This window comes from Neovison vison, chromosome 6 (assembly GCF_020171115.1).
Source record: "Neovison vison isolate M4711 chromosome 6, ASM_NN_V1, whole genome shotgun sequence".
Classification (NCBI taxonomy): Eukaryota; Metazoa; Chordata; class Mammalia; order Carnivora; family Mustelidae; genus Neogale; species Neogale vison.
The window spans coordinates 60483831-60507394 of record NC_058096.1 but is presented as its reverse complement, the minus strand read 5'-3'; the positions used below and the strand labels follow the sequence as shown (position 1 = coordinate 60507394).

Below are 23564 nucleotides of genomic sequence, written 5' to 3'. Positions count from 1 at the left end.
TTTGCAACATCCTCGGTGTTTCAGTAACTTTTTCACAGCAGCCTATGACAAAATATATATTTAATAATTCCACTTATTAAATAGTTCTATCCAACCAACTTAACAAATCTGTATGTTCTAACAAGTGTCACTTTAAGAGAAAAATATATAGATTAAAAGAAAAAAATGGCATTTTAATTTCATTTTTAAATAACATCACTTCTTCAAATGTACCGTAAAATTTTCAAACATTAGAATCAGACAAATACCTGTTCCACATTCATTTTTGTATGATACTTGCTTTTCAGCTTAACAATCACCACTCAGTTTTGCAAAGATATGACATCATTGACAAGAATATAGTATAGTAGAATAATGAAAGTGTCTATTAACTGAAGTTACCGGTTCACATGATGTCTGACAGTATGTCTAATATTCTGATGTTAACATCAAAAATTTTAAATATCCTGGCACGTCACCTGAGTTTGCAGCAGCTCTTCAGTGTGCCTTCTGCACAGTTTGGGAACCACAGAGCTAAGCACAGAAGCAATACATTGTGAATACATTGTTTCAACTATACTACTAAGGAATATCAATCCCACAGAAAGGATATTAGTACCTGAGCAAAATCTTAAAATCTTAACAATTAATAAGTGATTTTGAAAAGGAAAAGAATAAAACCTGCAAATAAGCACACCGAAACCATGTTGTTCACATACTTGTTGATTGATAGAGGAGTAAAATCAGTACAACTTTTACTGACAGCAACTCACCAAAATCTATCAAAATTTAAAACACATAACCTTGACCCAGGGGCACCTGGGTGTCTCAGTGGGTTAAGCCTCTGCCTTCGGCTCAGGTCAAGGAGCCTGTTTCCACCCTCTTCCCTTCCACTGCCTGCCTCTGCCTACTTGTGATCTCTGTCAAAAAAAAACAAAAACAAAAACAAAAAAACTTAAAAAAAAAAAAAAAAACCTTGACCCAAGAATCAAACTCCCATGAATTTGTACTATAATTACACTATAACACTGTTTATAACATATGTAGACTAGACACAACCAAAATTTTTATCATTAAAGAGGTTAATAATGGTATATTCATATGATGGAACTCTATGTAGCTTTTAAAACAAAATAGAGGACTTTCAATTAATTGCTCTAGAAAGATCTCCAAAATGTATTTCTTTTTTAAGATTTTATTTATTTATTTGTCAGAGAGAGAGAAAGAGAGAGAGAGCGAGCGAGCACGAACAAGTGGGCAGAGTGGCAGGCAGAGGCAGAGAGAGAAGAAGGCTCCCTGCTGAGCAGGGAGCCCGATGCAGGACTCGATCCCAGGACCCTGGGATCATGACCTGAGCCGGAGGCAGCGGCTTAACTGACTGAGCCACCCAGGCATCCCTGCAAAAATGTATTTTCATTTCTAGTATGAAACTTTTCCTTTTTTTTTCTTTTTAAAAGATTTTATTTATTTATTTGAGAGAGAGTGAGAGTGGGAGAGAGAGCATGAGTGGGGTGAAAGGCAGAGGGAAAAGCAGACTCCCTACCAAGCAGGGAACCCAATGTGGGGCTCAATTCTGGAACTCTGGGATCATGACTTGAGCCAAAGGCAGAACCTCAACCGACTGAGCTACCAGGCGCCCCCAATATGAAACTTTTCAAACCTAGAGCAAAGTTGAAAGAATTTTACAGTGAATCCTTTTATCTACCAGTTAGATCTTACAATTAACATTTTCCTATACTTTATCACATCCCTATCCATCTTCCATTAATAGATGTATTTTTAAGTAAAAAAAGTGAAGTGTAGAACAGGGCCAATGATATGTGGTCTTTCGGGGAAAAAAAGGTTAGAAAAAAACATATTTATATTGGTTCATATATGCAATTAACAAACTAGAAGGATATACAATAAAAGGAATTGATAAAAATGGCTACATGCGTGTTTGGAAAATTGGTCAGATATAGGATGACAATGGTGGAAAGGGCTGTCACTGTATACATGTTCACTTGTTTTTAAGTCTTCAAATCACATAAAAGATTGAAATATAAAGCTAACATTAGATTAAGAAAAACCTTTAAAAATTTCTTTTAATTAGTCATGATTTCATAGCTACAAAGACTTCTAATTTTATTTAAATTTTCAGATCATTTTATTTAGATTTAGCACCCCACCATTCACACAGCGAGAACAGCTACCTGAAAAAACGTATTTTAGTATGGCAAAAAAGTTGTTTCAAGTAAGCTTAATTAAATAGCCAAAGAACCAATGCCGCCCCTATATTTATAGCAACATTATTTACAACAGCCAAGATATGTAAGTATCCTAAGTGTCCACTGATAGATTAATGGATATAAATGATGTGTGTTTGTGTGTATAAAGAATATTATGGCATGTGTATATAGAGAGAATACAGAGATGTGGAGATGTGTATATAGAGAGAATATATTGTGTATTGTGTTTCATTTTGTGTGTGTGTGTATACACACACACACACACACACACACACTATATTACACAATAAAATATTACTCAGCCACAAAAAAATAATGAAATCTTGCCATTTGCGACAACATGGGTGGACATCGAAGGTCCATGAAGTTAAGTCAGAGAAAAATGAAGTAAAACATGAAATAAGAAGAGAAAAATAGAGAAAAACAAATACCATATAATTTAACTTATGTGTGGAATCTAGAAAACAAAACAAATGAAAACACAGAAACAGACACAGAGACAGATTCATTAAATACGGAGAACAACCTAGTGGTTGCCAGGGATGAGAAGGTTGGGTAGATGGGCAAAATAGGTGAAGGATATTAAGAGGTACAAACTTCCAGTTATAAAATAAATTAGTCATGGGGATAAAAAGGTACAGCATGGGGAATATAGCCAATAATATTATAATAACTTTGTCTAGTAACAGATGAGAACTACACTTATCATGGTGAGCATTTCATAAAGAATGTTAACTGTCAAATCCCTATGTTATACACCTGAAACTAGTATTATATTGTATGCCAACTCTACTTCAATAAAAAAATTTCAAATAATAGTAATAAATAAGAAGAATTAACGCTGATCCTGAAAATCAATTTAAGTAAAATATGTAAGTGAAGTTAAAAAAAAGCGGTTCCTCTTCACAAAGCCTAACACGTTATCTCTTTTTCATAGAAAACTAAAAATACTTTGTTTTAAAGCCAAAAGTATGATAATCAAACAAGTAGTAAAGATTCTCTAGTGCTAAAGTTATAATGCAACATGTCATCCAGCATTTATTAGGATAAGATAGAGTAGTGACTTATTCATAAAATTTTCTATTTTATACAGAAATCATGATCAGAGAATTTTAACTATAAAAATAGATGTTGTTATTCTGTTTATGCTTTCCTCTACAGCATGTTACTCTTAAGAAAAACTCTAATTGGTTTCCCGTAAAGTTTGTGAACTACCAAAATATAAAGGGCAATAAAAGTTCAGAAGACAATACTAACTGCTTAAAATAAGATCAGTAATTCCTAGTACCTTTCCTCAAATTCTTGTATAAATCAGGTTTTTTTACAACACCAAGATTTCATGCTTTTGATGTGACTGCTTGTTGCTGCTTCCACCTTGGCCATAAATCCTTAAATTCGGACTTGTAGAAAGTGACAAGAAATTGAACCATAAAGGATACAAGTTTCTTCATACACCTGGATAGTAGCCATGTCACCCTCCAATCGGATAATCTCTCCAACCAGCTCACTGTGGCCCACTCTCACCAGCTCATACATGGCCGCACCTGCCATGTCACAGGCTGTGACCACTGAAAAGAACAAATGAGTATTTGGTAACTTAAGATTCTGTGAACAGTTACAGGTAACTGAAATATCTGATCAATCCAGTAACACACCTGTCTCACACATTAAGAAAAATAAAACACCTGCTATGAAACATGCATACAGTTTCACAAAAATATGCATTTTTAGCATATGATATACAGGTAAACAAAAGAAATCTGTTAGGCTAAAGCTTATTCATTTCATTTACATAATACACATGAAAATTATTTTAAAAAATTCTGAAGTTCTATATGGCAAACCCTTACCTAGCAGCACTGAGACAAAATTTTGACCAACTGAAGTTGCTATAAAGCATGAAATGATGGTTTTGGGAACAGTAAAAAAATTTTTAAACCAAAGTTAGAACAAGAACTTTAGCTAGTAGCATGGTAAAATGCAACACAATTATCAGTTCGCTGTGTTGTCACCATTCCTTTGAGAAACAATATATAAAATAACATCTTTATTTTCATTTCTAACACTTCATATTACTGGTTCTTAAAACTCTTCTGGGACAAGGACACCTTTAATAAACTAATGACAGCTCTACCTAGAAAAACTCACATATGCATCAAAAAAATTTTTTTCAGGGGCACCGAGCTGGCTCAGTTGGCACAGCATGCAACTCCTGATGTCAGGATTGTGAGTTCAAGCCCCACGATGGGTGTAGAGATTATCTAAGATATAAAATCTTTAAAAAATAATTTTTTTCATAGATCTTTCATCCCTTCAAAGGATGTTTATAATCAGTCATCACCAGTGGGTGAAATTCCAATTAATAAGTATAACTGTATTTTTAGTATTTAGTCTTCTGATGCAATTAATTAGAACTATATATTAGCTAATATTCAAGTGGAAACCGTTAAAGTATTAATACTTAATTAACTTGGCTTAGAACAATAAAGATTTGTTAATTTCATAGTATTTAACTCTATACCTACTATGTAAGAATAATTGGATGAACTGAAATGATAGAGACAATTAAAATGTTACTTTATTATTCGTTTAAGGAAGGAGGGGAGAGAAGAGAGAGAATCTTAAGCAGGCTCCACAACCAGCATGAAGCCCAACTCTGTGGGCTTGATCTCACAACCCTGAGATTGTGACCTCAGCCGAAATCAGAGTCTGACCCTTAACCAACTGAGCCACCCTGGTGCCCCTAAAATTTTAAATCGTATTTCATAAACCCCAAAGTATGCCATTTCTCTACCATTTTATTTAGTACTTAAGAATAATAAAGAGGTTCCAGGAGTTTACTCTAAGTTTCAGAAAAATATTTTGACCTAAACTCTTTTGTTGGTGTTCTTTTTTCTCCCCCTACCCCAAGATTTTAGTATATTTGACAGAGAGAGAGAGAGAGAACACAAGCAGGGGGAGTGGGAGAGGGAGAAGCAGCCCAATGAGGGGCTCAATCTCAGGACCCTGGGATCATGACCTGATCCAAAGGTAGACACTTAACGACTGAGACACCCAGGCGCCCCTGATGGTGTTCTTTTTTTGTCTCTTCCCTAAAAGTTCTTGAGTGTTGCCTGACTTTCCCAAAGACCCTTCTGATCATCAAGAGGAAACCTGCTGGCAAGAGACTGAAGACAGTGAAAAGTATTTTTGCCGATGAGTTCACGCTCAGACACCATGTTCTAAGCTGTAGAAGCTTCATAGGGAGAAATAAACACTGTGACTGACTGACTTCATATGCATAAACACTAAAAAAGGGTCATCACCTCTACTGTGATTAAAACAAAAAAGCCTATAGCATAAGGTTTATAAAAAGACATAAGGAAAAATATTCATGGCACTAAGGACTATAAATCAATGAGCGGTTTACCTATGGAAAACCAGTGAATCATATTTTGTAGTTGAAGTAAAATGAATATTAGAATGAGATTTATCATTTAAAATGCAGTACCCCAAGTTCTGGGAGAATAAACAAAGTTTTTAAACTGCTTTCTATTATTTTCACAACATAAAACTTCTTTCCCACAGATAGCTAGTTATGCGATATCTGACATAAATATTCAGAAGGATTCATATATGCAAGGAGCCAAGGATGATATTGTTGAGAAAAGCTCTGAAAAAAATTATTTAAGTTCAAACCACATAAACATATATTTAATGAATGCCTATTATCTGCAAGGTATTACATACTAAAAGCTATAAAGACCACAGATTCAACAAAAAAACAGACATATCTAAAACTCTGAACTCCAATTATACACTTACATAATAAATAGGATATTACAAATTAGCATCCAAAAATTATCAAATTAAGATAATGAATGCAAGAGAAGCTCTCATGATGGAGGCATTAACTCAGTCTTACAGCAACTATGAAATCTTTTAGGGACAAAAAGACTTATATGGGTGAACAGAAACCTATTATATTTTACCTAATACACCTCAAAAAGACATTAATTGAAGTTAGGAATCTTCTTTACTATTGAGATTATGACATAGTACTTACCAGGTCCTGAGACCCCGTGCACATAACCAAATGTGCTTTCTTTATCCTCATCAAGTATTTTGGGTAGCTTGGAGAAATCCATCATGTTAATTTACCTATGGTTAAAAAAAAAAAAAAAAAAGTTATAACCACAAACCCTAAAGCAAAAGAATTGACATAAGTAGTCAACTCTAAACTATTACCACTTCTTTAGAGTAAAATATAAAATTCTAAAATAGTTAAAAGTACCTCATTCCTGAATGGTCTACAGTTATTAAAATTCAAAATTACATATTCTTATGCAATGTATCCCATAGAAAACACCAAGGAACATAATAAACCATGTGAAGGGGCGCCTGGGTGGCTCAGTGGGTTAAAGCCTCTGCCTTCGGCTCAGGTCATGATCCCAGGGTCCTGGGATCAAGCCCCACGTCAGGCTCTCTGCTCTGCAGGGAGCCTGCTTCCCCCTCTCTCTCTCTGCCTGCCTCTCTGCCTACCTGTGATCTCTGTCTGTCAAATAAATAAATAAAATAAAATAAAAATAAACCATGTGAAGTCTTTCCAATGGTTTATCCAGCCCTACATCCTGTCCTCCCTACCATTACCATTCTAACCTCCTCTCCAGCTTTTCTCCATAATCATTCTGCATACACATACTGAACTCTTTGTCAATTCTGAAAAACACGTGCATTCTGCCCCAGATCTTTGTGCTTGTCCCCATGCCTGGAGTACTCTTCTCCTAGATAGCCACCCCCATCTCTCTTTCATGTCTTTGCTTAATGTCCCCTTCTCTGAGGTGCTTCTCTGGCCATCTATATTGCAACACACCTCTCTTCTTTCCTGCTTTACTTTCACCATCTGACAAATTAAATCTTACAATGAATGTATTTTAATGTATTACCTGTCTTTATAACTTTTCTGACAAACTATATCTTACAATAAAAATTTTTAATGTATTATCTTTATATTTTTTCTGAAAGCAATTTCCCTTTTCCTTCCTCTTTTTTTTTTAAAGCAGATCACAGAACAGTTTAAGAAATTCAGTTCAACTTCTTTACTTTACAGGTGTGCAATCTCAAAAACCCAAAGAATGAACTGTTCAAGAACAAACAGAAAACTGATTGCAGATCCCAAAGCATAAAGTTTCTTTTTGATTGCTGGTATAACTTAATAATTATTGTCAATTTAATAAGGGAGATAAAATACATGTACATATAAAAAGCTCATAATGCCCCCAAACAACCATAAAGTAAGGGTAACAGATCAATAAATATTTGAGTACCAAATAATACACACTTATTTACTAAAATTACAAAGATTAGAATGTTTAGGGAAGAATTCTTGAAGGTCAGACAGAATTAGCACAAACTAAGAAAAGGAGGACAGCAAAGGCATTCCAAGTGGGGTAAATAACAAGAACAAAACAACAGAAATAAATTTCTTTTAAGATTTTATTTATTGGGGCGCCTGGGCGGCTCAGTGGGTTGAAGCCTCTGCCTTTGGCTCAGGTCGTGATCCCAGGGTCCTGGGATCGAGCTCCACATCGGGCTCTTTGCTTGGTGGGGAGCCTGCTTCCCTCTCTCTCTCTGCCTGCCTCTCTGCCTGTCAAATAAATAAATAAAATTAAAAAAAAAAAGATTTTATTTATTTATTTATTTGACAGACAGAGATCACAAGTAGACAGAGAGGCAGGTAGAGAGAGAGGAGGAAGCAGGCTCCCCGCTGAGCGGAAAGCTCAATGCAGGGCTCCATCCCAGGACCCTGGGATCATGGCCTGAGCGGAAGGCAAAGGCTTTAACCTACTGAGCCACCCAGGTGCCCCAAGAATGGAAATAAAATGTGCAGGAACGTTAACAGACCAGTCTGACTGGAATAAAAGGTTTATATTACAGTAGAAGTGAAAAATAAGGATGCAAAGGTAGAGATTAATATGCGGGTCTTGAAATGAATGCAAAGTGGACTTTAGCCTATATACAATAGGAAACAACCAAATGGGAACTGTTATGAGAAGGATGATGTTTAATTCAACTAACAGATTACAGTAGGGGAGGGAATGCAGGCAAGATGAGAAGATGAAAAGCTCTGGAAAGTTATGGCTTGAGTGTCAATGGAATTCAATTTATTACATGTTTATTGAGCTCCTATTTGAAAAGGCACTGTGTTGAACTTAGGGAATAAGGACTATGAATAAAAGGAGCTTTCACTGGCTTTAAACAAATGTACTATAAAGCAAAATGACTTTAGTGTTCAAAATCACAACACACTGGGCATTGGTAGTATAGTGGTGAGCACAGTTGCCTTCCAAAATGACCACACAATGGAAGCAGAGAAGAAATTGATTCAGATGTGGGAAATGTACAAACCAATATGGATGAGGTAAGGGGAACAGATAGGTGAAAAGTAAGTTTAGTCCAGATAGAAAAAATACAGAACAGAAAAAGCAAAAACAAACCTTGAGATTGGGGATTAATTCAGGCAGGGTTGAGTAGTGTTTTTGTCTTTCTGGAGCCACTGAAGGATCACTAGGGAACCACATACTCCATGGGGCACAATTTGTAATCCATTAACCAAGATAGCGAAGAACTGGGGAGGAGAGTGTAACAATGAAGTCGTTAACAGTGGAGTTCTGGCTTGATACACTCTTCAGAAGGGAAATGCTGGATAAAGTTAATAAGGAAGAACCAAGTGATTAAAGAAAAAAGTATGAGTGAAAACAAAGATGAAACAGTCTCCTGTTTCTCCATGTGGTTTCTCCAACGGTCAGGAAAAGTATCAAAAACTTAAAGATGACATTGGTGATAAGGTAGAGACTATCAAGGCTGGTTATTTATTGATAAAGGGTAGGGTATACTTATGCCCACTGGAAACAATGGAATTGAGTTAGAAAGAAAAAAATAAACCAGATAACCATAGTCCAAGTGTCACAATAAGAGAGATAAAGATTTTTGTGTTCTCAATAGGAAAATTAAATTGGAAGAAGGGAGGGAGGAAGTGGAGGGAGGAAGTAAAGAAAAGGGGAATCTGGTTTACTAGGATTTTCCAGCTTCCTCAAGATGCAGTAGAAGGGCCTGTTAAGTTAGCAGCTAAGGAACTGCAAAAGACTGGAATACAAAAAGAACAAATTTTTCTAGAGACCACTTAGATAATAAGAAAAAAAACCAAAGTTTAAAGACAGACTTTTTTTTTTTTTGAAGATTTATTTGAGAGAGAGAGATCACAAGTAGGCAGAGAGGCAGACAGAAAGAGAGGGAGAAGCAGGCTCCCTGCTGAGCAGAGTGCCTGATTTGGGACCTGATCCCAGGACCCTGAGATCATGACCTGAGCCAAAGGTAGAGGCTTATTAACCTGCTGAGCCACCCAGGTGCCCTAGAGACAGACTTTTATTTGGGAAATGGACTAGACAAGTCTTCAAAGAAGTAGTGAACAAATAAATGAGGTCTAATTTTAATCTTCAGAAAAAGATTTTCAGAGTCAGAAGACAACGTGACAATCACAGTCTAACTTCTTCCTCAAATACGGTATTTCCTACATAGCATGCATGATACATGGTCACCTGCCTATCAAGTGGAAAGAGCATGAAATTTTGAGTCAGCCTACTTCGGAGACCCTGGTTCTACCAGTGATATGCTGCAGGAGGATCTGGACAAATCAAAATCTCTTTGTCCCTTCATTTGAACAGTAGGAATAATGCTAATACCTATGCCACAGTTGTGGCTGAATTATAACTTTGAATGTTCCTTGTGAAATATAAAACGCTTATAAGAATTTCATCAGTAATACCACTATTTAAGCAAGGCTTCAATGTTGAAAAAGCAATTCCGTTTTTGTTTTTTGTTTTTAATCTCCTCTTAGTGCCTTATATCCCACAAAAATCTACTTCCCCATTGCTTCTACACTCTGGCCCTATTTCTTCCAACTGCTATAGCCACAAAGAGGATGTCCATCTTCCAAGGGAATTCTATGTAGTGCCTTTAACTTTCAAAAATTTTTTCAGATCGTTCTCTCCCAAGGCTACTCTTTTCTGGAGGATTTCATAATATCAAAGTTTGTTTTATTTATTTTTGAAGATTTTATTTATTTGAGAGAGACAGTACATGAATGTGGGGAAGGGGAGTGGTGAGTAGTAGGAGAGGGACAAGCAGGCTCTGCACTGAGCATGGAGTCCAATCCCATGATCCAACCTGGAGGATCATGACATGAGCCAAAATCAAGAGTCAGAGGCTCAACCAACTGAGCCACCCAGGTGTCCCTCAATGTTTCTTCTAAAAGGGAGCAAATAAAATAAAAAACAGTATTCTAAACATACAAGTGAGAACTGACGAGTACCATTTCATTTGTCCTGTTCTTTTTATTGAAACAGAGACTAAGGCTTTGAGTCCGACAGAACTGAGTTGAATTTACAAATTATATCCTCAGGCAAATCAAATTCTTTGAAACCTTTGAACCTCAGTTTCATCTGTAAAATCTAATGAGGTTGTTGCATGGGACCAAAAGTAAGCCTAACAGAAAAGTAATAGTGATGACTACTAACTGTATTCTGTTATTACAAGCTAATCTTGGCTAGTATCTAAAAGGCACCTAGTATATTTCTACCTTCTTGTTACCTGAACCAAATCTAGTCCCTTGGCTAGTTTTTTTCTTAGCTATTAAGTGTATTTAACCATAACTTTATCTGTTAAAACTAAACAGATTTTTAAGCATCAAGGATGTGCCAGGTGCTATGTGTTACAGAATGAAAATATAAAATATAAGGGAGTAGTAAGACACAATCTCTCCCCAATGGAATTCCTGGCCTGGTGGGATATAAAGGCAAATATGTAGTAACAACAAGTGACACATGTGCTCCTTTAGGAGCTGTCAGGCTGATTTGGAAGAGCATAAAGCAAAGGCATCAAACCTGGACTTGGGCAGGACAGGAATGACTTAGAAAAGAGTAAGCAGAATCTTGAAGGATGAACAAGAAGACATTCAGTAGAGCTTCCTCACAGATGATTCAAATCTTCCAGGGTTCATGAAGGTATTCTGGAGAAAGTTCATGAGGCAATACAGGTATCTGTTCTCATTTTTAAAAATAAGTATTTATATACATTCCCTTTAAAACAACAGTGAGAACCTCCAAATGTATGAGCAATGATTAGCGGAAATCAAAGGGCTTATTCATGATTCAGCTACCTTGTGGGTTTATCACGCAGCTGACTAATCCTAGCCACCATGGAAACTAATGATTCTATAGTTTTTAACTGTATTATTTTTAGGCATGTATTATTTATGCCAAAGACAGCAGACATTAGAAATAGTGGTATCAAACTAGTAAGAGAATTAAGAGCCTAAATAATAATTCTATAAATTTAGATATGCATTCACCAGATCCACAAACTTGCATTCATCTGGTTAATATTCTTATACAGCGAATCAAGATGATTTTATTTTTTAAAAAGTCAATGTTAAGAGGAGAAATACATGATAATGATTATGCATAACTTAGCCTTTTCTATTCCACTGTATTACATGCAGAGAAATGGTTGCAAATACATCCCCAAACCAGCTCTTAATCTATCTCTCAGGACAAAATAAGAAAATCATGAAAACATGAGTTTTCAAAATATAAAATACAGGCATTCCCTGGACTTTTGTCCATTTCTGATGCTTTAACACAGTTAAATTTTAATCTCGGCTCCAGCAACTCAGACGTTTCCGCTTGCTATGCTCCTGCCTGGAAAGTGTTTCCTCACTCCCATGAATAATCCCCCTGGTCCCAGTGTCATCCTCAATGCTCTTACCCTGCTTTTCTTCGTACCACTTACAACTAACTACCTGAAAGAATATAATTTTTCTTTTTAACTCACTTTTTTATTACGTGGGTCACTCCCTACAGTGCAAGTTTCACTAGGGCAAAGAAAACAGTGCCTCAGCAAAGAAAATAAGCACTCAGTGAAGAGTTACTTAATAACTTCTTACCCACTAATGCCATTGCTATTTTATAAATGGAAAACCCAAGGAATGGAGACTTAAGTAACTTTGCCCAAGTTCACAAAATTGGCAAGCTTTACAGGTGGGATTTGAACCTCAGCAGTCTGACTCCAATGCCCAGGCTTATTAAGACCCTGCACTCTCTGCCTCAATTAACTAGGCTGATTTCTACCTTTTGCTTCTAAACGATCCTCTGTGGCAGGAAGGACAACAGTCTCTGCCTCCAGGCAACAATGTTATCAAATGAGACAGGGAGATGAAGCATCCAGATTCCCCTTCAAGAAAGGACAGGGAGTGTCGCCAGTGGATAGCCAGTAGCTATCACTCCTTCAGGGTTGGACTCAGATGCAGAGAGCTGCCTGGCCCACATTCACATCCTTTGCTGGCCACCTGCACTTGGTGATGGAGCAAACTGGAGGTATAAAAACCCAGCCATGTCAACTGGATGTGGAATACTCTCATAAGACTCACTCCAGATCTCGCCACAGGGTCAGCTAAGGCTTTTCCAGGCTTGAATCGCCTTTCAACTTCTCTGCCCAATTCGGCATCTGCCCTCTTTGTTTCACATGTGTTGATCCCTAATGAACATCTTAAACAACTCTTTCTTGGCATCTGATTCCAGAGAACCCCAAATGCTCAAATAATGAATAAAGTGAATAATTACTCCCTGGATAACTGAAACTGAGACTCATACTTGAACCACAATGATCTTTGGCCCGTTTTCTTAGTTATCCTGTAACTAGTTATTCTGCAAAGGAGGAAAGAAATACAAAAGTGGCTTTAGAGGGGCGCCTGGGTGGCTCAATGAGTTAAAGCCTCTGCCTTTGGCTCAGGTCATGATCCCGGGGTCCTGGGATTGAGCCCCGCATCGGGCTCTCTGATCAGCGGGGAGCCTGCTTCCTCCTCTCTCTCTGCCTACTTGTGATCTCTGTCTGTCAAATAAATAAATAAACAAAATCTTAAAAAAAAAAAAAAGTGGCTTTAGAAAGTTAGGGCACTTAGGACAATACTTGGGCTAAGTCAAGCAACTGATATAGAGGTCGGGTCCCCATACAACCAAAGCCTTAGTTTCTTCCAGGAACTTGCTTTTGTCTTCAACATAAAACTCAGAACCCATCATTAGTAGTTCTAGGAACAGAGTCCCAATTAAGAGTTTATTTAACTTCTAAAGTACTTTCTCTGACAGAGTTGGAAAATATGTTTTCCAGGTCTGAAAGTTTTTGGATCTAACTTGTACACTTTGAGAAACTTCCATGAACTAGTCCAAGGTAATGGGCTTTTTTTTTTTTTTAAAGATTTTATTTATTTATTTGACAGAGAGAAATCACAAGCAGATGGAGAGGCAGGCAGAGAGAGAGAGAGGGAAGCAGGCTCCCCGCTGAGCAGAGAGCCTGATGCGGGACTCAATCCCAGGACCCTGAGATCATGACCTGAGCCGAAGGCAGCGGCTTAACCCACTGAGCCACCCAGGCGCCCCGGTAATGAGCTTTTTTGAACATTAAATTTTCAATTCCCACAGCACTACGGGTTCCCATTGTACTTCTAAAGCTTTTTCACCAAAGCACCCCAATACGAGATAAACAAGTAAACAGTGAATAAATACCCCTCTTTTTTCTCCCAATCTTCCTGACAGAGAACAGGATGTTATACCAGTCTACTGTAAGCTGGTAAATTTCTTTTTTTTAGAAAGAGAGAGAATGCATGTGGTTGAGTGAGCAGGGGTAAGGGGAGGAGTGCAGAGAGAGGGAAAGAGAGAATCTTAAGCAGGCTCCATATTCAGCACTGAGCCCAATGCAGAGCTCTATCTCAAGACCCTGAGATCATGACCTGAACAAAATCAAGAGTTGGACCCTTAACCGAGACACCCAGGCAACCCCAGGAAAATTTCTTTGTATGCTCTTGTATATTCTCTTAACTAAGCAAGTTTTGTACTCTATTATATACAATATCTGCTTTATAAGATAAATCTGAAATTGCTTCCTTCCCACAACAAACAAAATAAAAATTATTCATTAGATAGACTTATATTGACTTAATCACTGAATAGGGCTAAGCATTTGGCAGTTTGATATATATGGTCATACAACAGAATATTTGGTATCCATTAATCACCCCTTTATTGTTATCTATGAAAATAGTGAAAATAAAAATAGTCCAAACTAAAATCTTTTGTTTCACTACTTAATGCTTATGCCTCTATGTGAAAAAGCATAGGCTTTTAAAGATGTAAGAGACAACATCCCACAACATCTTAACTTGAAATAAGCAAATTATATTGCAAGTTACAGTACACTGAAAATTAATCCTATCCCAAATTTCCATAATATCCAAAATAACATGATTTCATGCTACATTAGGTTTTGTATGTTATTTAATAACTCCTTCCTATTACAACATACACCTATTCTTGTTGCTTCCCATCATTTAAAAAAAAAAGCACGATACCTACTTTAAAAACAATTGCTTGCTTTAAAAAATGTGGCATACATAGTTGCACTCATGGAGAAATCAACTTAATGATTACATAAAAATTTTGCCTTTATGTGCTTGATTCCTACTTCGAGGATAAAAAGTAAATGCAACTTACAACCAAGATTCCTATAGTCATAGACTGTAGGGTTTTCCACCATATTTATAAAGAGTTAAAAACAAAACAAAACCCTGCTGTAGAAGGGTAAAAACTCCAGAAAGTAAGCATAGGCAACCATCTGATCTAATGAGTCATCACTCTCTCCACCTTGCAGAACACTGCAGTGACAAATCACGACATCGGAGGCCCAGTTCTGTTTCTTTCATTTCACAAGGTCCTCTCTAAATTGCTACTGGTTAATACACTGTATAGTAATTTTGTCACTCCAGAAAGAAGAGGGTCTGCTGGGGGCAAGTATGAGGTGTTACATAAGAGCTACATACCAAGATTCCAGGACAATATTATTTACATATAAAATCCTGGGGCACTTCATACCTCATTTTGTACACAGCTTACCATCTTAGAAAAAGGTATCATAAATCTGTTTGACATTCTTATAGTCAAAAAGTTATAAAATACGTAGAATTCCAGCTAATAACATTACCTTGTATTCTAGTACAGTACTACATCATTTTGTGAAACACATTCCTATTCATTTTATTTAATCTACCCATCCAGCAACTCCATTAGAAAAGTTTATGCAGCAGATGACTATGCTTAGCTAGTTTCTATTTTTATCTTGCCAACAAAACCCTAAGTTGGCTCCAATTTTGGTAAGCCATCAAGGTAATTCTAGTTTCTTTGAGAATAACTGGTTTGGAAATGAGCATATAATGATGTTCTGACCAATAAAAGGAAAGGCAAAGTCTGTTGGAAAGCCTGTGGAAATAATCTCCTTGCTTTATAAAAGATACAGGCCATGAGAAACACTTTTTTCCCCTTGGGATGTGTTCATCTGCATGGGATGTGAAGCCAACTTGGGACCTCATGGGGAGCTAATCTAAGCAGACAGGCCACTGTCTGGGTCCTTGTTGCTTTTACTGGTCTATTAAATTAACCAATCTAAGAAGAAAGGAAAGAGTTTCAAGAATAAACACTTTTAGGGCACGTGGGTGGCTCAGCCGTTAAAGCGGCTGCCCTCGGCTCAGGTCATGATCCCAGAGTCCTGGGATCAAGGCCCACATCCGGCTCCCCTGCTTGCGGGAAGCCTGCTTCTTCCTCTCCCATTCCCTCTGCTTGTGTTCTGTGTCTCTCTGTCAAATAAATAAATGAAATCTTAAAAAAAAAAAATGAATGAACATTTTAATGTTATACAGATTTCACATTGCTATTTTAAATAAGAAGAATGGGGGTGCCAGGGTAGCTTAGTGCGTTAAGTGTTCGACTCTTGATTTCATCTCAGGTCTTGATTTCAAGCTCTGCATTGAACTCCATGCGTGGTGTGTTACCTACTTAAAAAAATTTAAAAAAAGTCAGGGGCGCCTGGGTGACTCAGGAGTTAAGCTTCTGCCTTTAGCTTAGGTCATGATCCCAAGGTCCTGGAATTGAGCCCTGCATCGGGCCCCCTGCTCGGCAGGAAACCTGCTTCTCCCTCTCCCACTCCAGTTGCTTGTGTTCCCTCTCTCGATGTCTCTCTCTGTCAAATAAATAAATAAAATCTTTTTTTAAAAAAAAGTTAAATAAATAAATAAGAATGGATAGATCAAAAAGTTAAGAACAAAGGCAAACATAAGGTCATTAAATAGTTTACAAAAATTACTGAGATGTACAATAAGGAAATGTGCAGACAAATGTGAGAACCAAAGAGTAGAGAAGTATAGAAAAATCACAGATGGCAAACCAGACTAACAGAATCAGGAAAAATGTATTCCTCTTGGAATAAAACTTTTTGAGGACATGCACACATGCACCCCTCCATTTATCAAAAAAAAAAGGCATTTCTGTAAAAGAAACTAACTATAAAAGCTAGGTGAACGCTTAAGTCGGGAACAGAATTCAAACTATCAGCTACATATGCTTTAGATTTATTGACAGTCTTGCCTACAATTTTTACAGTATTTCTAGAAATAAGCAATTAAGATTCCTTTTACTTCAAAATTTTATAAATAAAATGATACTATAGTATGGAATAACCCAAAGTTTTAGCTAAGAACCCCAAATACTTGATTTACTGTGTAAGTTCTATGGTATATGAATTTATAGGCTAGAAGCTTATGATCAATGATAAGCCATTATATGAATATACTTGTGTATCCCTGCTTTCAGGGAGCATGTTTATTATTTTCTGGCCCCTCCTCCCACACAGCAAAATGCCTTGCACAGCAGTAACTTGATAAAAATGTCTGAAAATGAAAATAGATAATATCAACTACTATTCATTACACACATATTACACTTTAGGCATTATGTTAAAAAAACGGGCACATATCATTTAACACTTAACAGTCTTATGACATTGGTGGTGTTTGATTAGGTGATAGGTTTTGAGACTTAAGCCACCTTCTTAAGACAACAGAGCTATACAGTGGTGAAGCCCAGGTTTACTCTCGTTTTAACACGTAGGCATTTTACCATAAATAATTCAAAACACCTTATTTCAGCCAACAGCTCTATTACTTTTTCTTTTTTAAAGCCAAGGGTGCCTGTTTTTCATTAGTAACTGAATTTATATTAAAATTACAAAGGTTGGGGCACCTTGGGTGGCTCAGGTCATGATCCCAGGGTCCTGAAATGGAGCCCTGCATCAGCCTCCTTTGCTCCGCAGGAAGCCTGTTTCCTCCTGCTTATTGTGTTCCCTCTCTCACAGTGTCTCTCCGTGTCAAATAAATAAACAAAATCTTTTTTAAAAAAATTACAAAGATTAATATGCCTAAAGGGAGATGAAAAAAAGGTGAGAGATCATTCACAAACTAAAGAATAAGAAGAACAACCAGGAATTGACTGCTCCTAAAATATCCATCTCCTAAAAAAATTAAGATTCTTAAAAAAAAAAAAAAAAGACAGACAGACAGACTTATCTATTTATCTGATGGGTAGGGGGGCGGTTTAGGGAGGGGTGGAGGAAGAGAACTCCTCACAGAGCATGGCATGTAGCCGGACGCAGGGCTTGATCCCACCATCCTGAGACCATGACCTGAGCCAGAATCAACAGTTGGATGCTTAACCAAATGAGACACCCAGGTATCACCTAAAACTAAAATTCTCAAAGAACAGTGCAAATGCCATATTTTATTAATGCCTAGCTTTATAATACAAACCTAACCAATTTATTATAATAGGAAGGAAGGAGGGAAAGAAAGAAGGAAGGAGGGAAGGAAGGAGGAAGGAAGGAAGGATGGACAGACAGACTGTCAATGAAGTACAAAATGAATGGGCATATCTAAGTGGAAAATGAACATCTTTGGAGCAAATAAGAATATTAATGAAAACAGACTGAATTCTGTTACTGGTTTTTTGTTTTGTTTTGTTTTTTTAAAGATTTTATTTATTTGAGAGAGAGAGAGAGCATGTAAGGGGTGAGGGGCGGAGGGAGAAGCCGGCTCCCTGATGAGCAGAGGGCCTGATGTGGGACTCGATCCTGGGACTCCAAGATCATGACCTGAGCTGAAGGCAGTGGCTTAACCAACTGAGCCACCCAGGTGCCCTCTGTTACTGTTAATAACAGGGAACAGTAGTGGAAACTTGCTGGTTAATAGACTGTCATAAATTTGGAACAATGAAGCTACATAAATAGTACCCAAGCGAGAAATTCCTCTTATTTTTCTTACTTCTTGGATAAGACTTAAACTGGAGTGTAAAAAAGTTCTAGTGAAGCTAATATTAATATCCCATTTGACTTTTTAGAACATTTTCTCGATTTCAGGTTGAAAAAAATTGTCTCCCTGAAGAAAGTCCCTCAATTAATTTCCTAACTTACCTATGATGTAAAAAGCCAAGAGAGCCAAATGATATAAATAATAAAGAAAATAAGCATGTATTACATAATTTTAAAGTTTATTTTCAAAGGCAATATGCTTACAATTTTTAAAATACTCAAAAGTCTCATCACTTAAATGTTGACCTATTTCCTCACAATTTTTGACATTCTTGTAATCAATACTGTAATATATTCTCACCTATTGTGAGAATTCTCACATGGTATTATCTTAAACTGTGTAGTATTTGATTAAAGGAATGCCATAGCTTACCTAATAATTCTCCTTGCTGGGTAATGAGACTGCTTCCCACTTTTTGATTTTTATTTTTTACACTTTGCTAGTATATTTTTATTTATTTTAACTTACTAACTAGTGGAGCCAAGGTAAGGCAACAAACTAAGGATCCATAAGGATACTCTTTATGCTGATGTCTCATAAGAGCAGTTCTTACACACACACACACACACACACACACAAACACACCCCTACCTAGACGTAATACCGTATTTCATCTAATCTAAGATACCATCAACTGTAACATACTCTTCAATTATACTCCAGAAATTTTAGGACATTAATTTCACAGTTGTTAAAATGTCATGGGGGGGATGTATTTCTTAGAAATAATAATACACAGTATTAGAACTGAATACAGTATAATATTTATACAGAAGGAGGTCAGACTTGTCAACTGTCATTAGAATCAAGACTAAGAAATAGAAAACAGATTTCTAAACTGCTAAGATGACTGTCTTTATGTTTCTACAGTTTCAAGAGACCTTCGTATTATCTGGACTCAATTTATGCACAATTAAAAAATATTACCTAATATTTTAGATCGCTGCAGATTTAAAGTAACAAAATACTAAATTATTAGAGGGCTACACTCCAAGAATAAATAAAGTAGATAATGAAAGAGACTATATGAATTATAGGTAATAACCATCAAGGAAACCGTTTGATTATAAATTGTACCTCTGGGAATCTATTTAACATGCAGATAAGGATTTATTTACATATGTGTTTAACAATACAAAAATTAAAAACTTGAAATATCTTTAAGATCTAATAACAAAATGAAGTATTAATTTATTTGAAATCCTACAGTCTTCCCCTAACCCCCAGGGTATTTAATAATAATAATGAAATTTCTTGTGTTAAACAGCCTGCAAGTCCAAGTTCACAGTACCAAGCACTGTCCTCAGCAAATTCTCTTCTGAGAGGACCCTGTTAACCTTCATGGTCTCTGAGCACTGCAACAGTTGTGTAGCTTTTATACAGATTGTTTCAGAAAAACTGCAGCTGAAGTGACCATGCCAATTAAAAAAATGTCAGCGGTCATGTATGAGAATTATCCCCTTTAAAAGTAATCAACCTAGAAATTTTTCAACCACTGCTCAAAACACTAAGAAACTTCTCCTGAAAACTGCCTATGATTACTATGTCACTCTTTTCAACTGTTAATTAAGGAGAAATTTTCTGGAATGTTTTCCCAGTAAACATATCCCAAACAGCCAACCTGGCCAAATACAAGTAATACACATATCTGAGAACAATGTACATAGGAGAGTCAGCACCAACAGTGTTGCAGTGAAAATGCTATTACACTTGTATTATAAAGTGTTATTTATGTATTCAAATGGATCTGTCTTGTCACTTATTTCATGGATGGAATAGAAGAGATAAAAGGTTTATAAAGTGTACAAAGACACATTAACCTAATGTTAAAAGAAACATCACCATAAATAGGTTCTCCTTCAACTCAGGAATTCATAAAATCTCTGCAATGAAAATATGACCTAAAGGACAAAGTGTGCACAAAGGTAGGAAAGAACGGTGCCTAGTATAGGTGAGAAAACATTTCACAACATGGACTTAGAGGTATGACTTTAGTCAAAAGTTCACCGACATTTCCAATTCAGAGGGCAAGAAGTTGCACTTCTAATGGTTTGCAGAGTATTCCATGATTAGTAACAACCAGGGTTTATTTATTTAACTAAAGTAGCTGTGGGGAGAGAAGGATTTAATCACAGATTGAGGTTTTCAATAGTATGATGTGCTAAGGAATTTACTTCCAGTTCCTCTAGGTATGTGTTCAGTCTTCAATATTGCTCCTTTGTCATACTTGCTACTACTGTAACTAAAAATCTGTGAACAGAGTCGTTCAATGTCTGTCTCCACTGCCAGACTGTAAATGTTAGGGAAACAGGGGCTAGACCTGTCTCATTCGCTGAGTACCCCAATTACATAGTAAAGCACCCTGACACAGAGTAGACAATTACTAAACAGTGAATACTGGCAAAGGTTATGTGGGAAATAAGCACGCTCGTTCACTGAGTGAAAACTGATACAACTTTGAAGTGCACTAATGCCCTATTATCTACCAATGGATGAACAGATAAACAAATCTTGGTATAGTTATACAATGAAATAATACTCAGCAATGAAAAAAATGAAACACTGAAATGCTTAGCAACCTGGAAGGATTCCAAAATAATTATGCTAACTAAAAGGCAGACACGGGAAAAAAAGGTTCTATTTAAGTAAATTCTAGAAAACACCAACTAACCTACAATGACAGAAAAAAGATCAATGGTTGCTTAGAAATGCGTAGTGGGGAGATACAGAAGTAAGGGATTACAAGGAAGAATGAGAAAAAACCTTTTGGAGGTAATGACATGTTCACTATATTGCTTGCAGTGATGGTTTCATAGGTGTATACATGTATCAAAACATCAAACACTTTAAATATGTGCAAGTATGTCAATTATACCTCAGTAAAACTATTTTTTCCAAAGCACAAAGCATTAGCAATATGACTTCTACAGGTTATAAACACTTACACAGTATATACTACATTCATTTTGTCAATTAATAGTTGTAAAAGGCAACGTGGCTTATGAAACTCAGAAGAGAATCTTAACCTCAGGAGCCATCACAGGGGGAATTGGCAAAAACAGCCTAAAAGGTTTTCGTCTGTTTAGAATGAATTTATGTGGCTCCGAATAAGGCTGTATGAGTCTACTTCAATATCCTCAAATTCAGCAAATCCTGGGAATACTTAACAGCTCAGGAGTACCGAAGTCAGATAATGCTTTTAAAGTACTTAATTATCTATGTTTTCAGAACAGGACTTAATGGCAGTATCTTGGATGAGGATTTCGGAAAAATCTTAACCTTATCTCAAATGAATTTTTGAAATATGAGGTATAGAAAGGTTTGTCTTCCAAGTCACAGGCAAAGCTCTGATATTTTGGATATCAAAGTTGCTATGGTTCAATGACTCATTTAGAGGATAAAAGTAGAGGAAGACTTGTTGTCTATTGTTTTATACTGCTCTAGTTAGAAGTAGAAATAGTTCACAATAAAGAATTGATAGCCTGTTTATCTCTGCCTCATTATAGGTATTTCCCCCACCCTCCTTATCTAACAATATCTTCGGGTGAGGATGAGATCATATTTAAAACACACACCCATGGCAGAACAATACCAAGTACTGTAAATCTGCATTCAAGTAATGTAGGCACATTTGAGCACTGTAGGTACACTAAGTTGGGACCTGAGCAGATTCTGTATTTTAAGTGTCTGTTTAGGATCACATTAAAGAATTTGGTGTCAATCAGCCTGCTTTTTTGAATTAAAGATAATTTTTTGCCTTTCTTGAAACAAATGAGACAGAGGACACTGAGCAGAAGTATATTTGAAACAATTTGCGGATGCTGTTACTCAGCTGAATAAAACCCCCCACTGCCCAATTCTGTGCTACCTAAGACCAGGACTTACAGGTAATCGAAAACCCATTTTTCTCAAGAAAATACTAATTATTTGTACGTTTAGCTATCACACTCTCAATGGTCTTATTAATTGGCAATCTTATTTCCTATTTATTTATTTGAAAGCACTTACATAATTGTTTTGGTACATAAAATTGGCAACTTTCACAATTATTAACTATCATAGCATTTTGCTCTTTCAATGGTACACATTCAGACTTCAATTTGTAGCATTTCAATGCATAAATCACATAAGCAATACTTCAAATCATAATGAGAATACTTACCATTATTTGAAAGTACCAAGAAGTCCAAATGTTCTACTTTGTTCTTATACTGACATTGTTACACCAAGTAGATATGATAGGTAGCCTATGCGATCACAAGATGGTAGATCACTCATAATTCAGGGATGCTAGAAATGTTCAAGGCATTTCACTACTCAGGTTCCCAAAGACTCAAGCTAAATGATTTGGCAGATTTCAGCATGAGATTGAGGACAAATCTGCACTTTCGTGCATTGCTAAATTCTAGAGTGATTTAGCCATTTCCACCAAATGTCAAAAGGTACAGATCCTTTGATCCAGTTCTTCCATTTCCAAGAATTTCCTTAATGTGTACAAAATGTCCTGTTATCAAAATATAATAGTCTGTTTCTTATATCAAAAGTTTGAAAATATCCATTACTATGGAGACTAGTTAAATAACTTGTCATAGTATAAGCAGCTGTAATACTCAGCAGTATTAAGATAAACTCTGCAAAGAGATGCCCTGGATTCAAATCCTGAGTTGTATTATGAGCTGTGTGACACTGCTGGACATTTAACCACCCCATGCCTAATTTGCTTCATTTATTAAATGGGGATAAATACAGCACCTATTTCATAAGGTTTCTGTGAGGCTTCCATGAATGAATACAATTAAAACATTACAAAAAAGTGCCTTGATCAGTAGTGAACTCTCAATAAATGTTACATATGATGATGATGACACATTAGTACAACTGAATACTAGACTATTATTTAAAAGAATGATGTTGCCTCAACTGTACAAATGTAAAAAGATCTCCAAGATAACATTGCTAAGTGAAAAATGTAATGCCCAGAACAATGTGAAGAGGTACTACCTTTGAGGTGGAAAAACAAACAAAAAAGGATTGGGAGAGAAAGAGAAAACACACACTTATAAGTACATAATTTTTAC

General features: G+C 36.4%; 1 protein-coding gene across 2 annotated transcripts in view; it reads right to left on the bottom strand.

The window, feature by feature from the left end:
* Positions 1–23564, bottom strand: part of ATP6V1A (ATPase H+ transporting V1 subunit A) — a 60037-nt gene that overhangs the window by 26156 nt on the left and 10317 nt on the right. For both annotated transcript variants that reach the window (XM_044251411.1, XM_044251410.1), the window contains exons 2-3: positions 6253–6347; positions 3647–3775 (exon numbers count right to left, since the gene is read on the bottom strand). In XM_044251411.1, the coding sequence (XP_044107346.1) occupies positions 3647–3775; positions 6253–6337 (214 nt within the window). In that variant the 5' untranslated portion in view covers positions 6338–6347. The remainder of the gene's footprint in view (positions 1–3646; positions 3776–6252; positions 6348–23564) is intronic.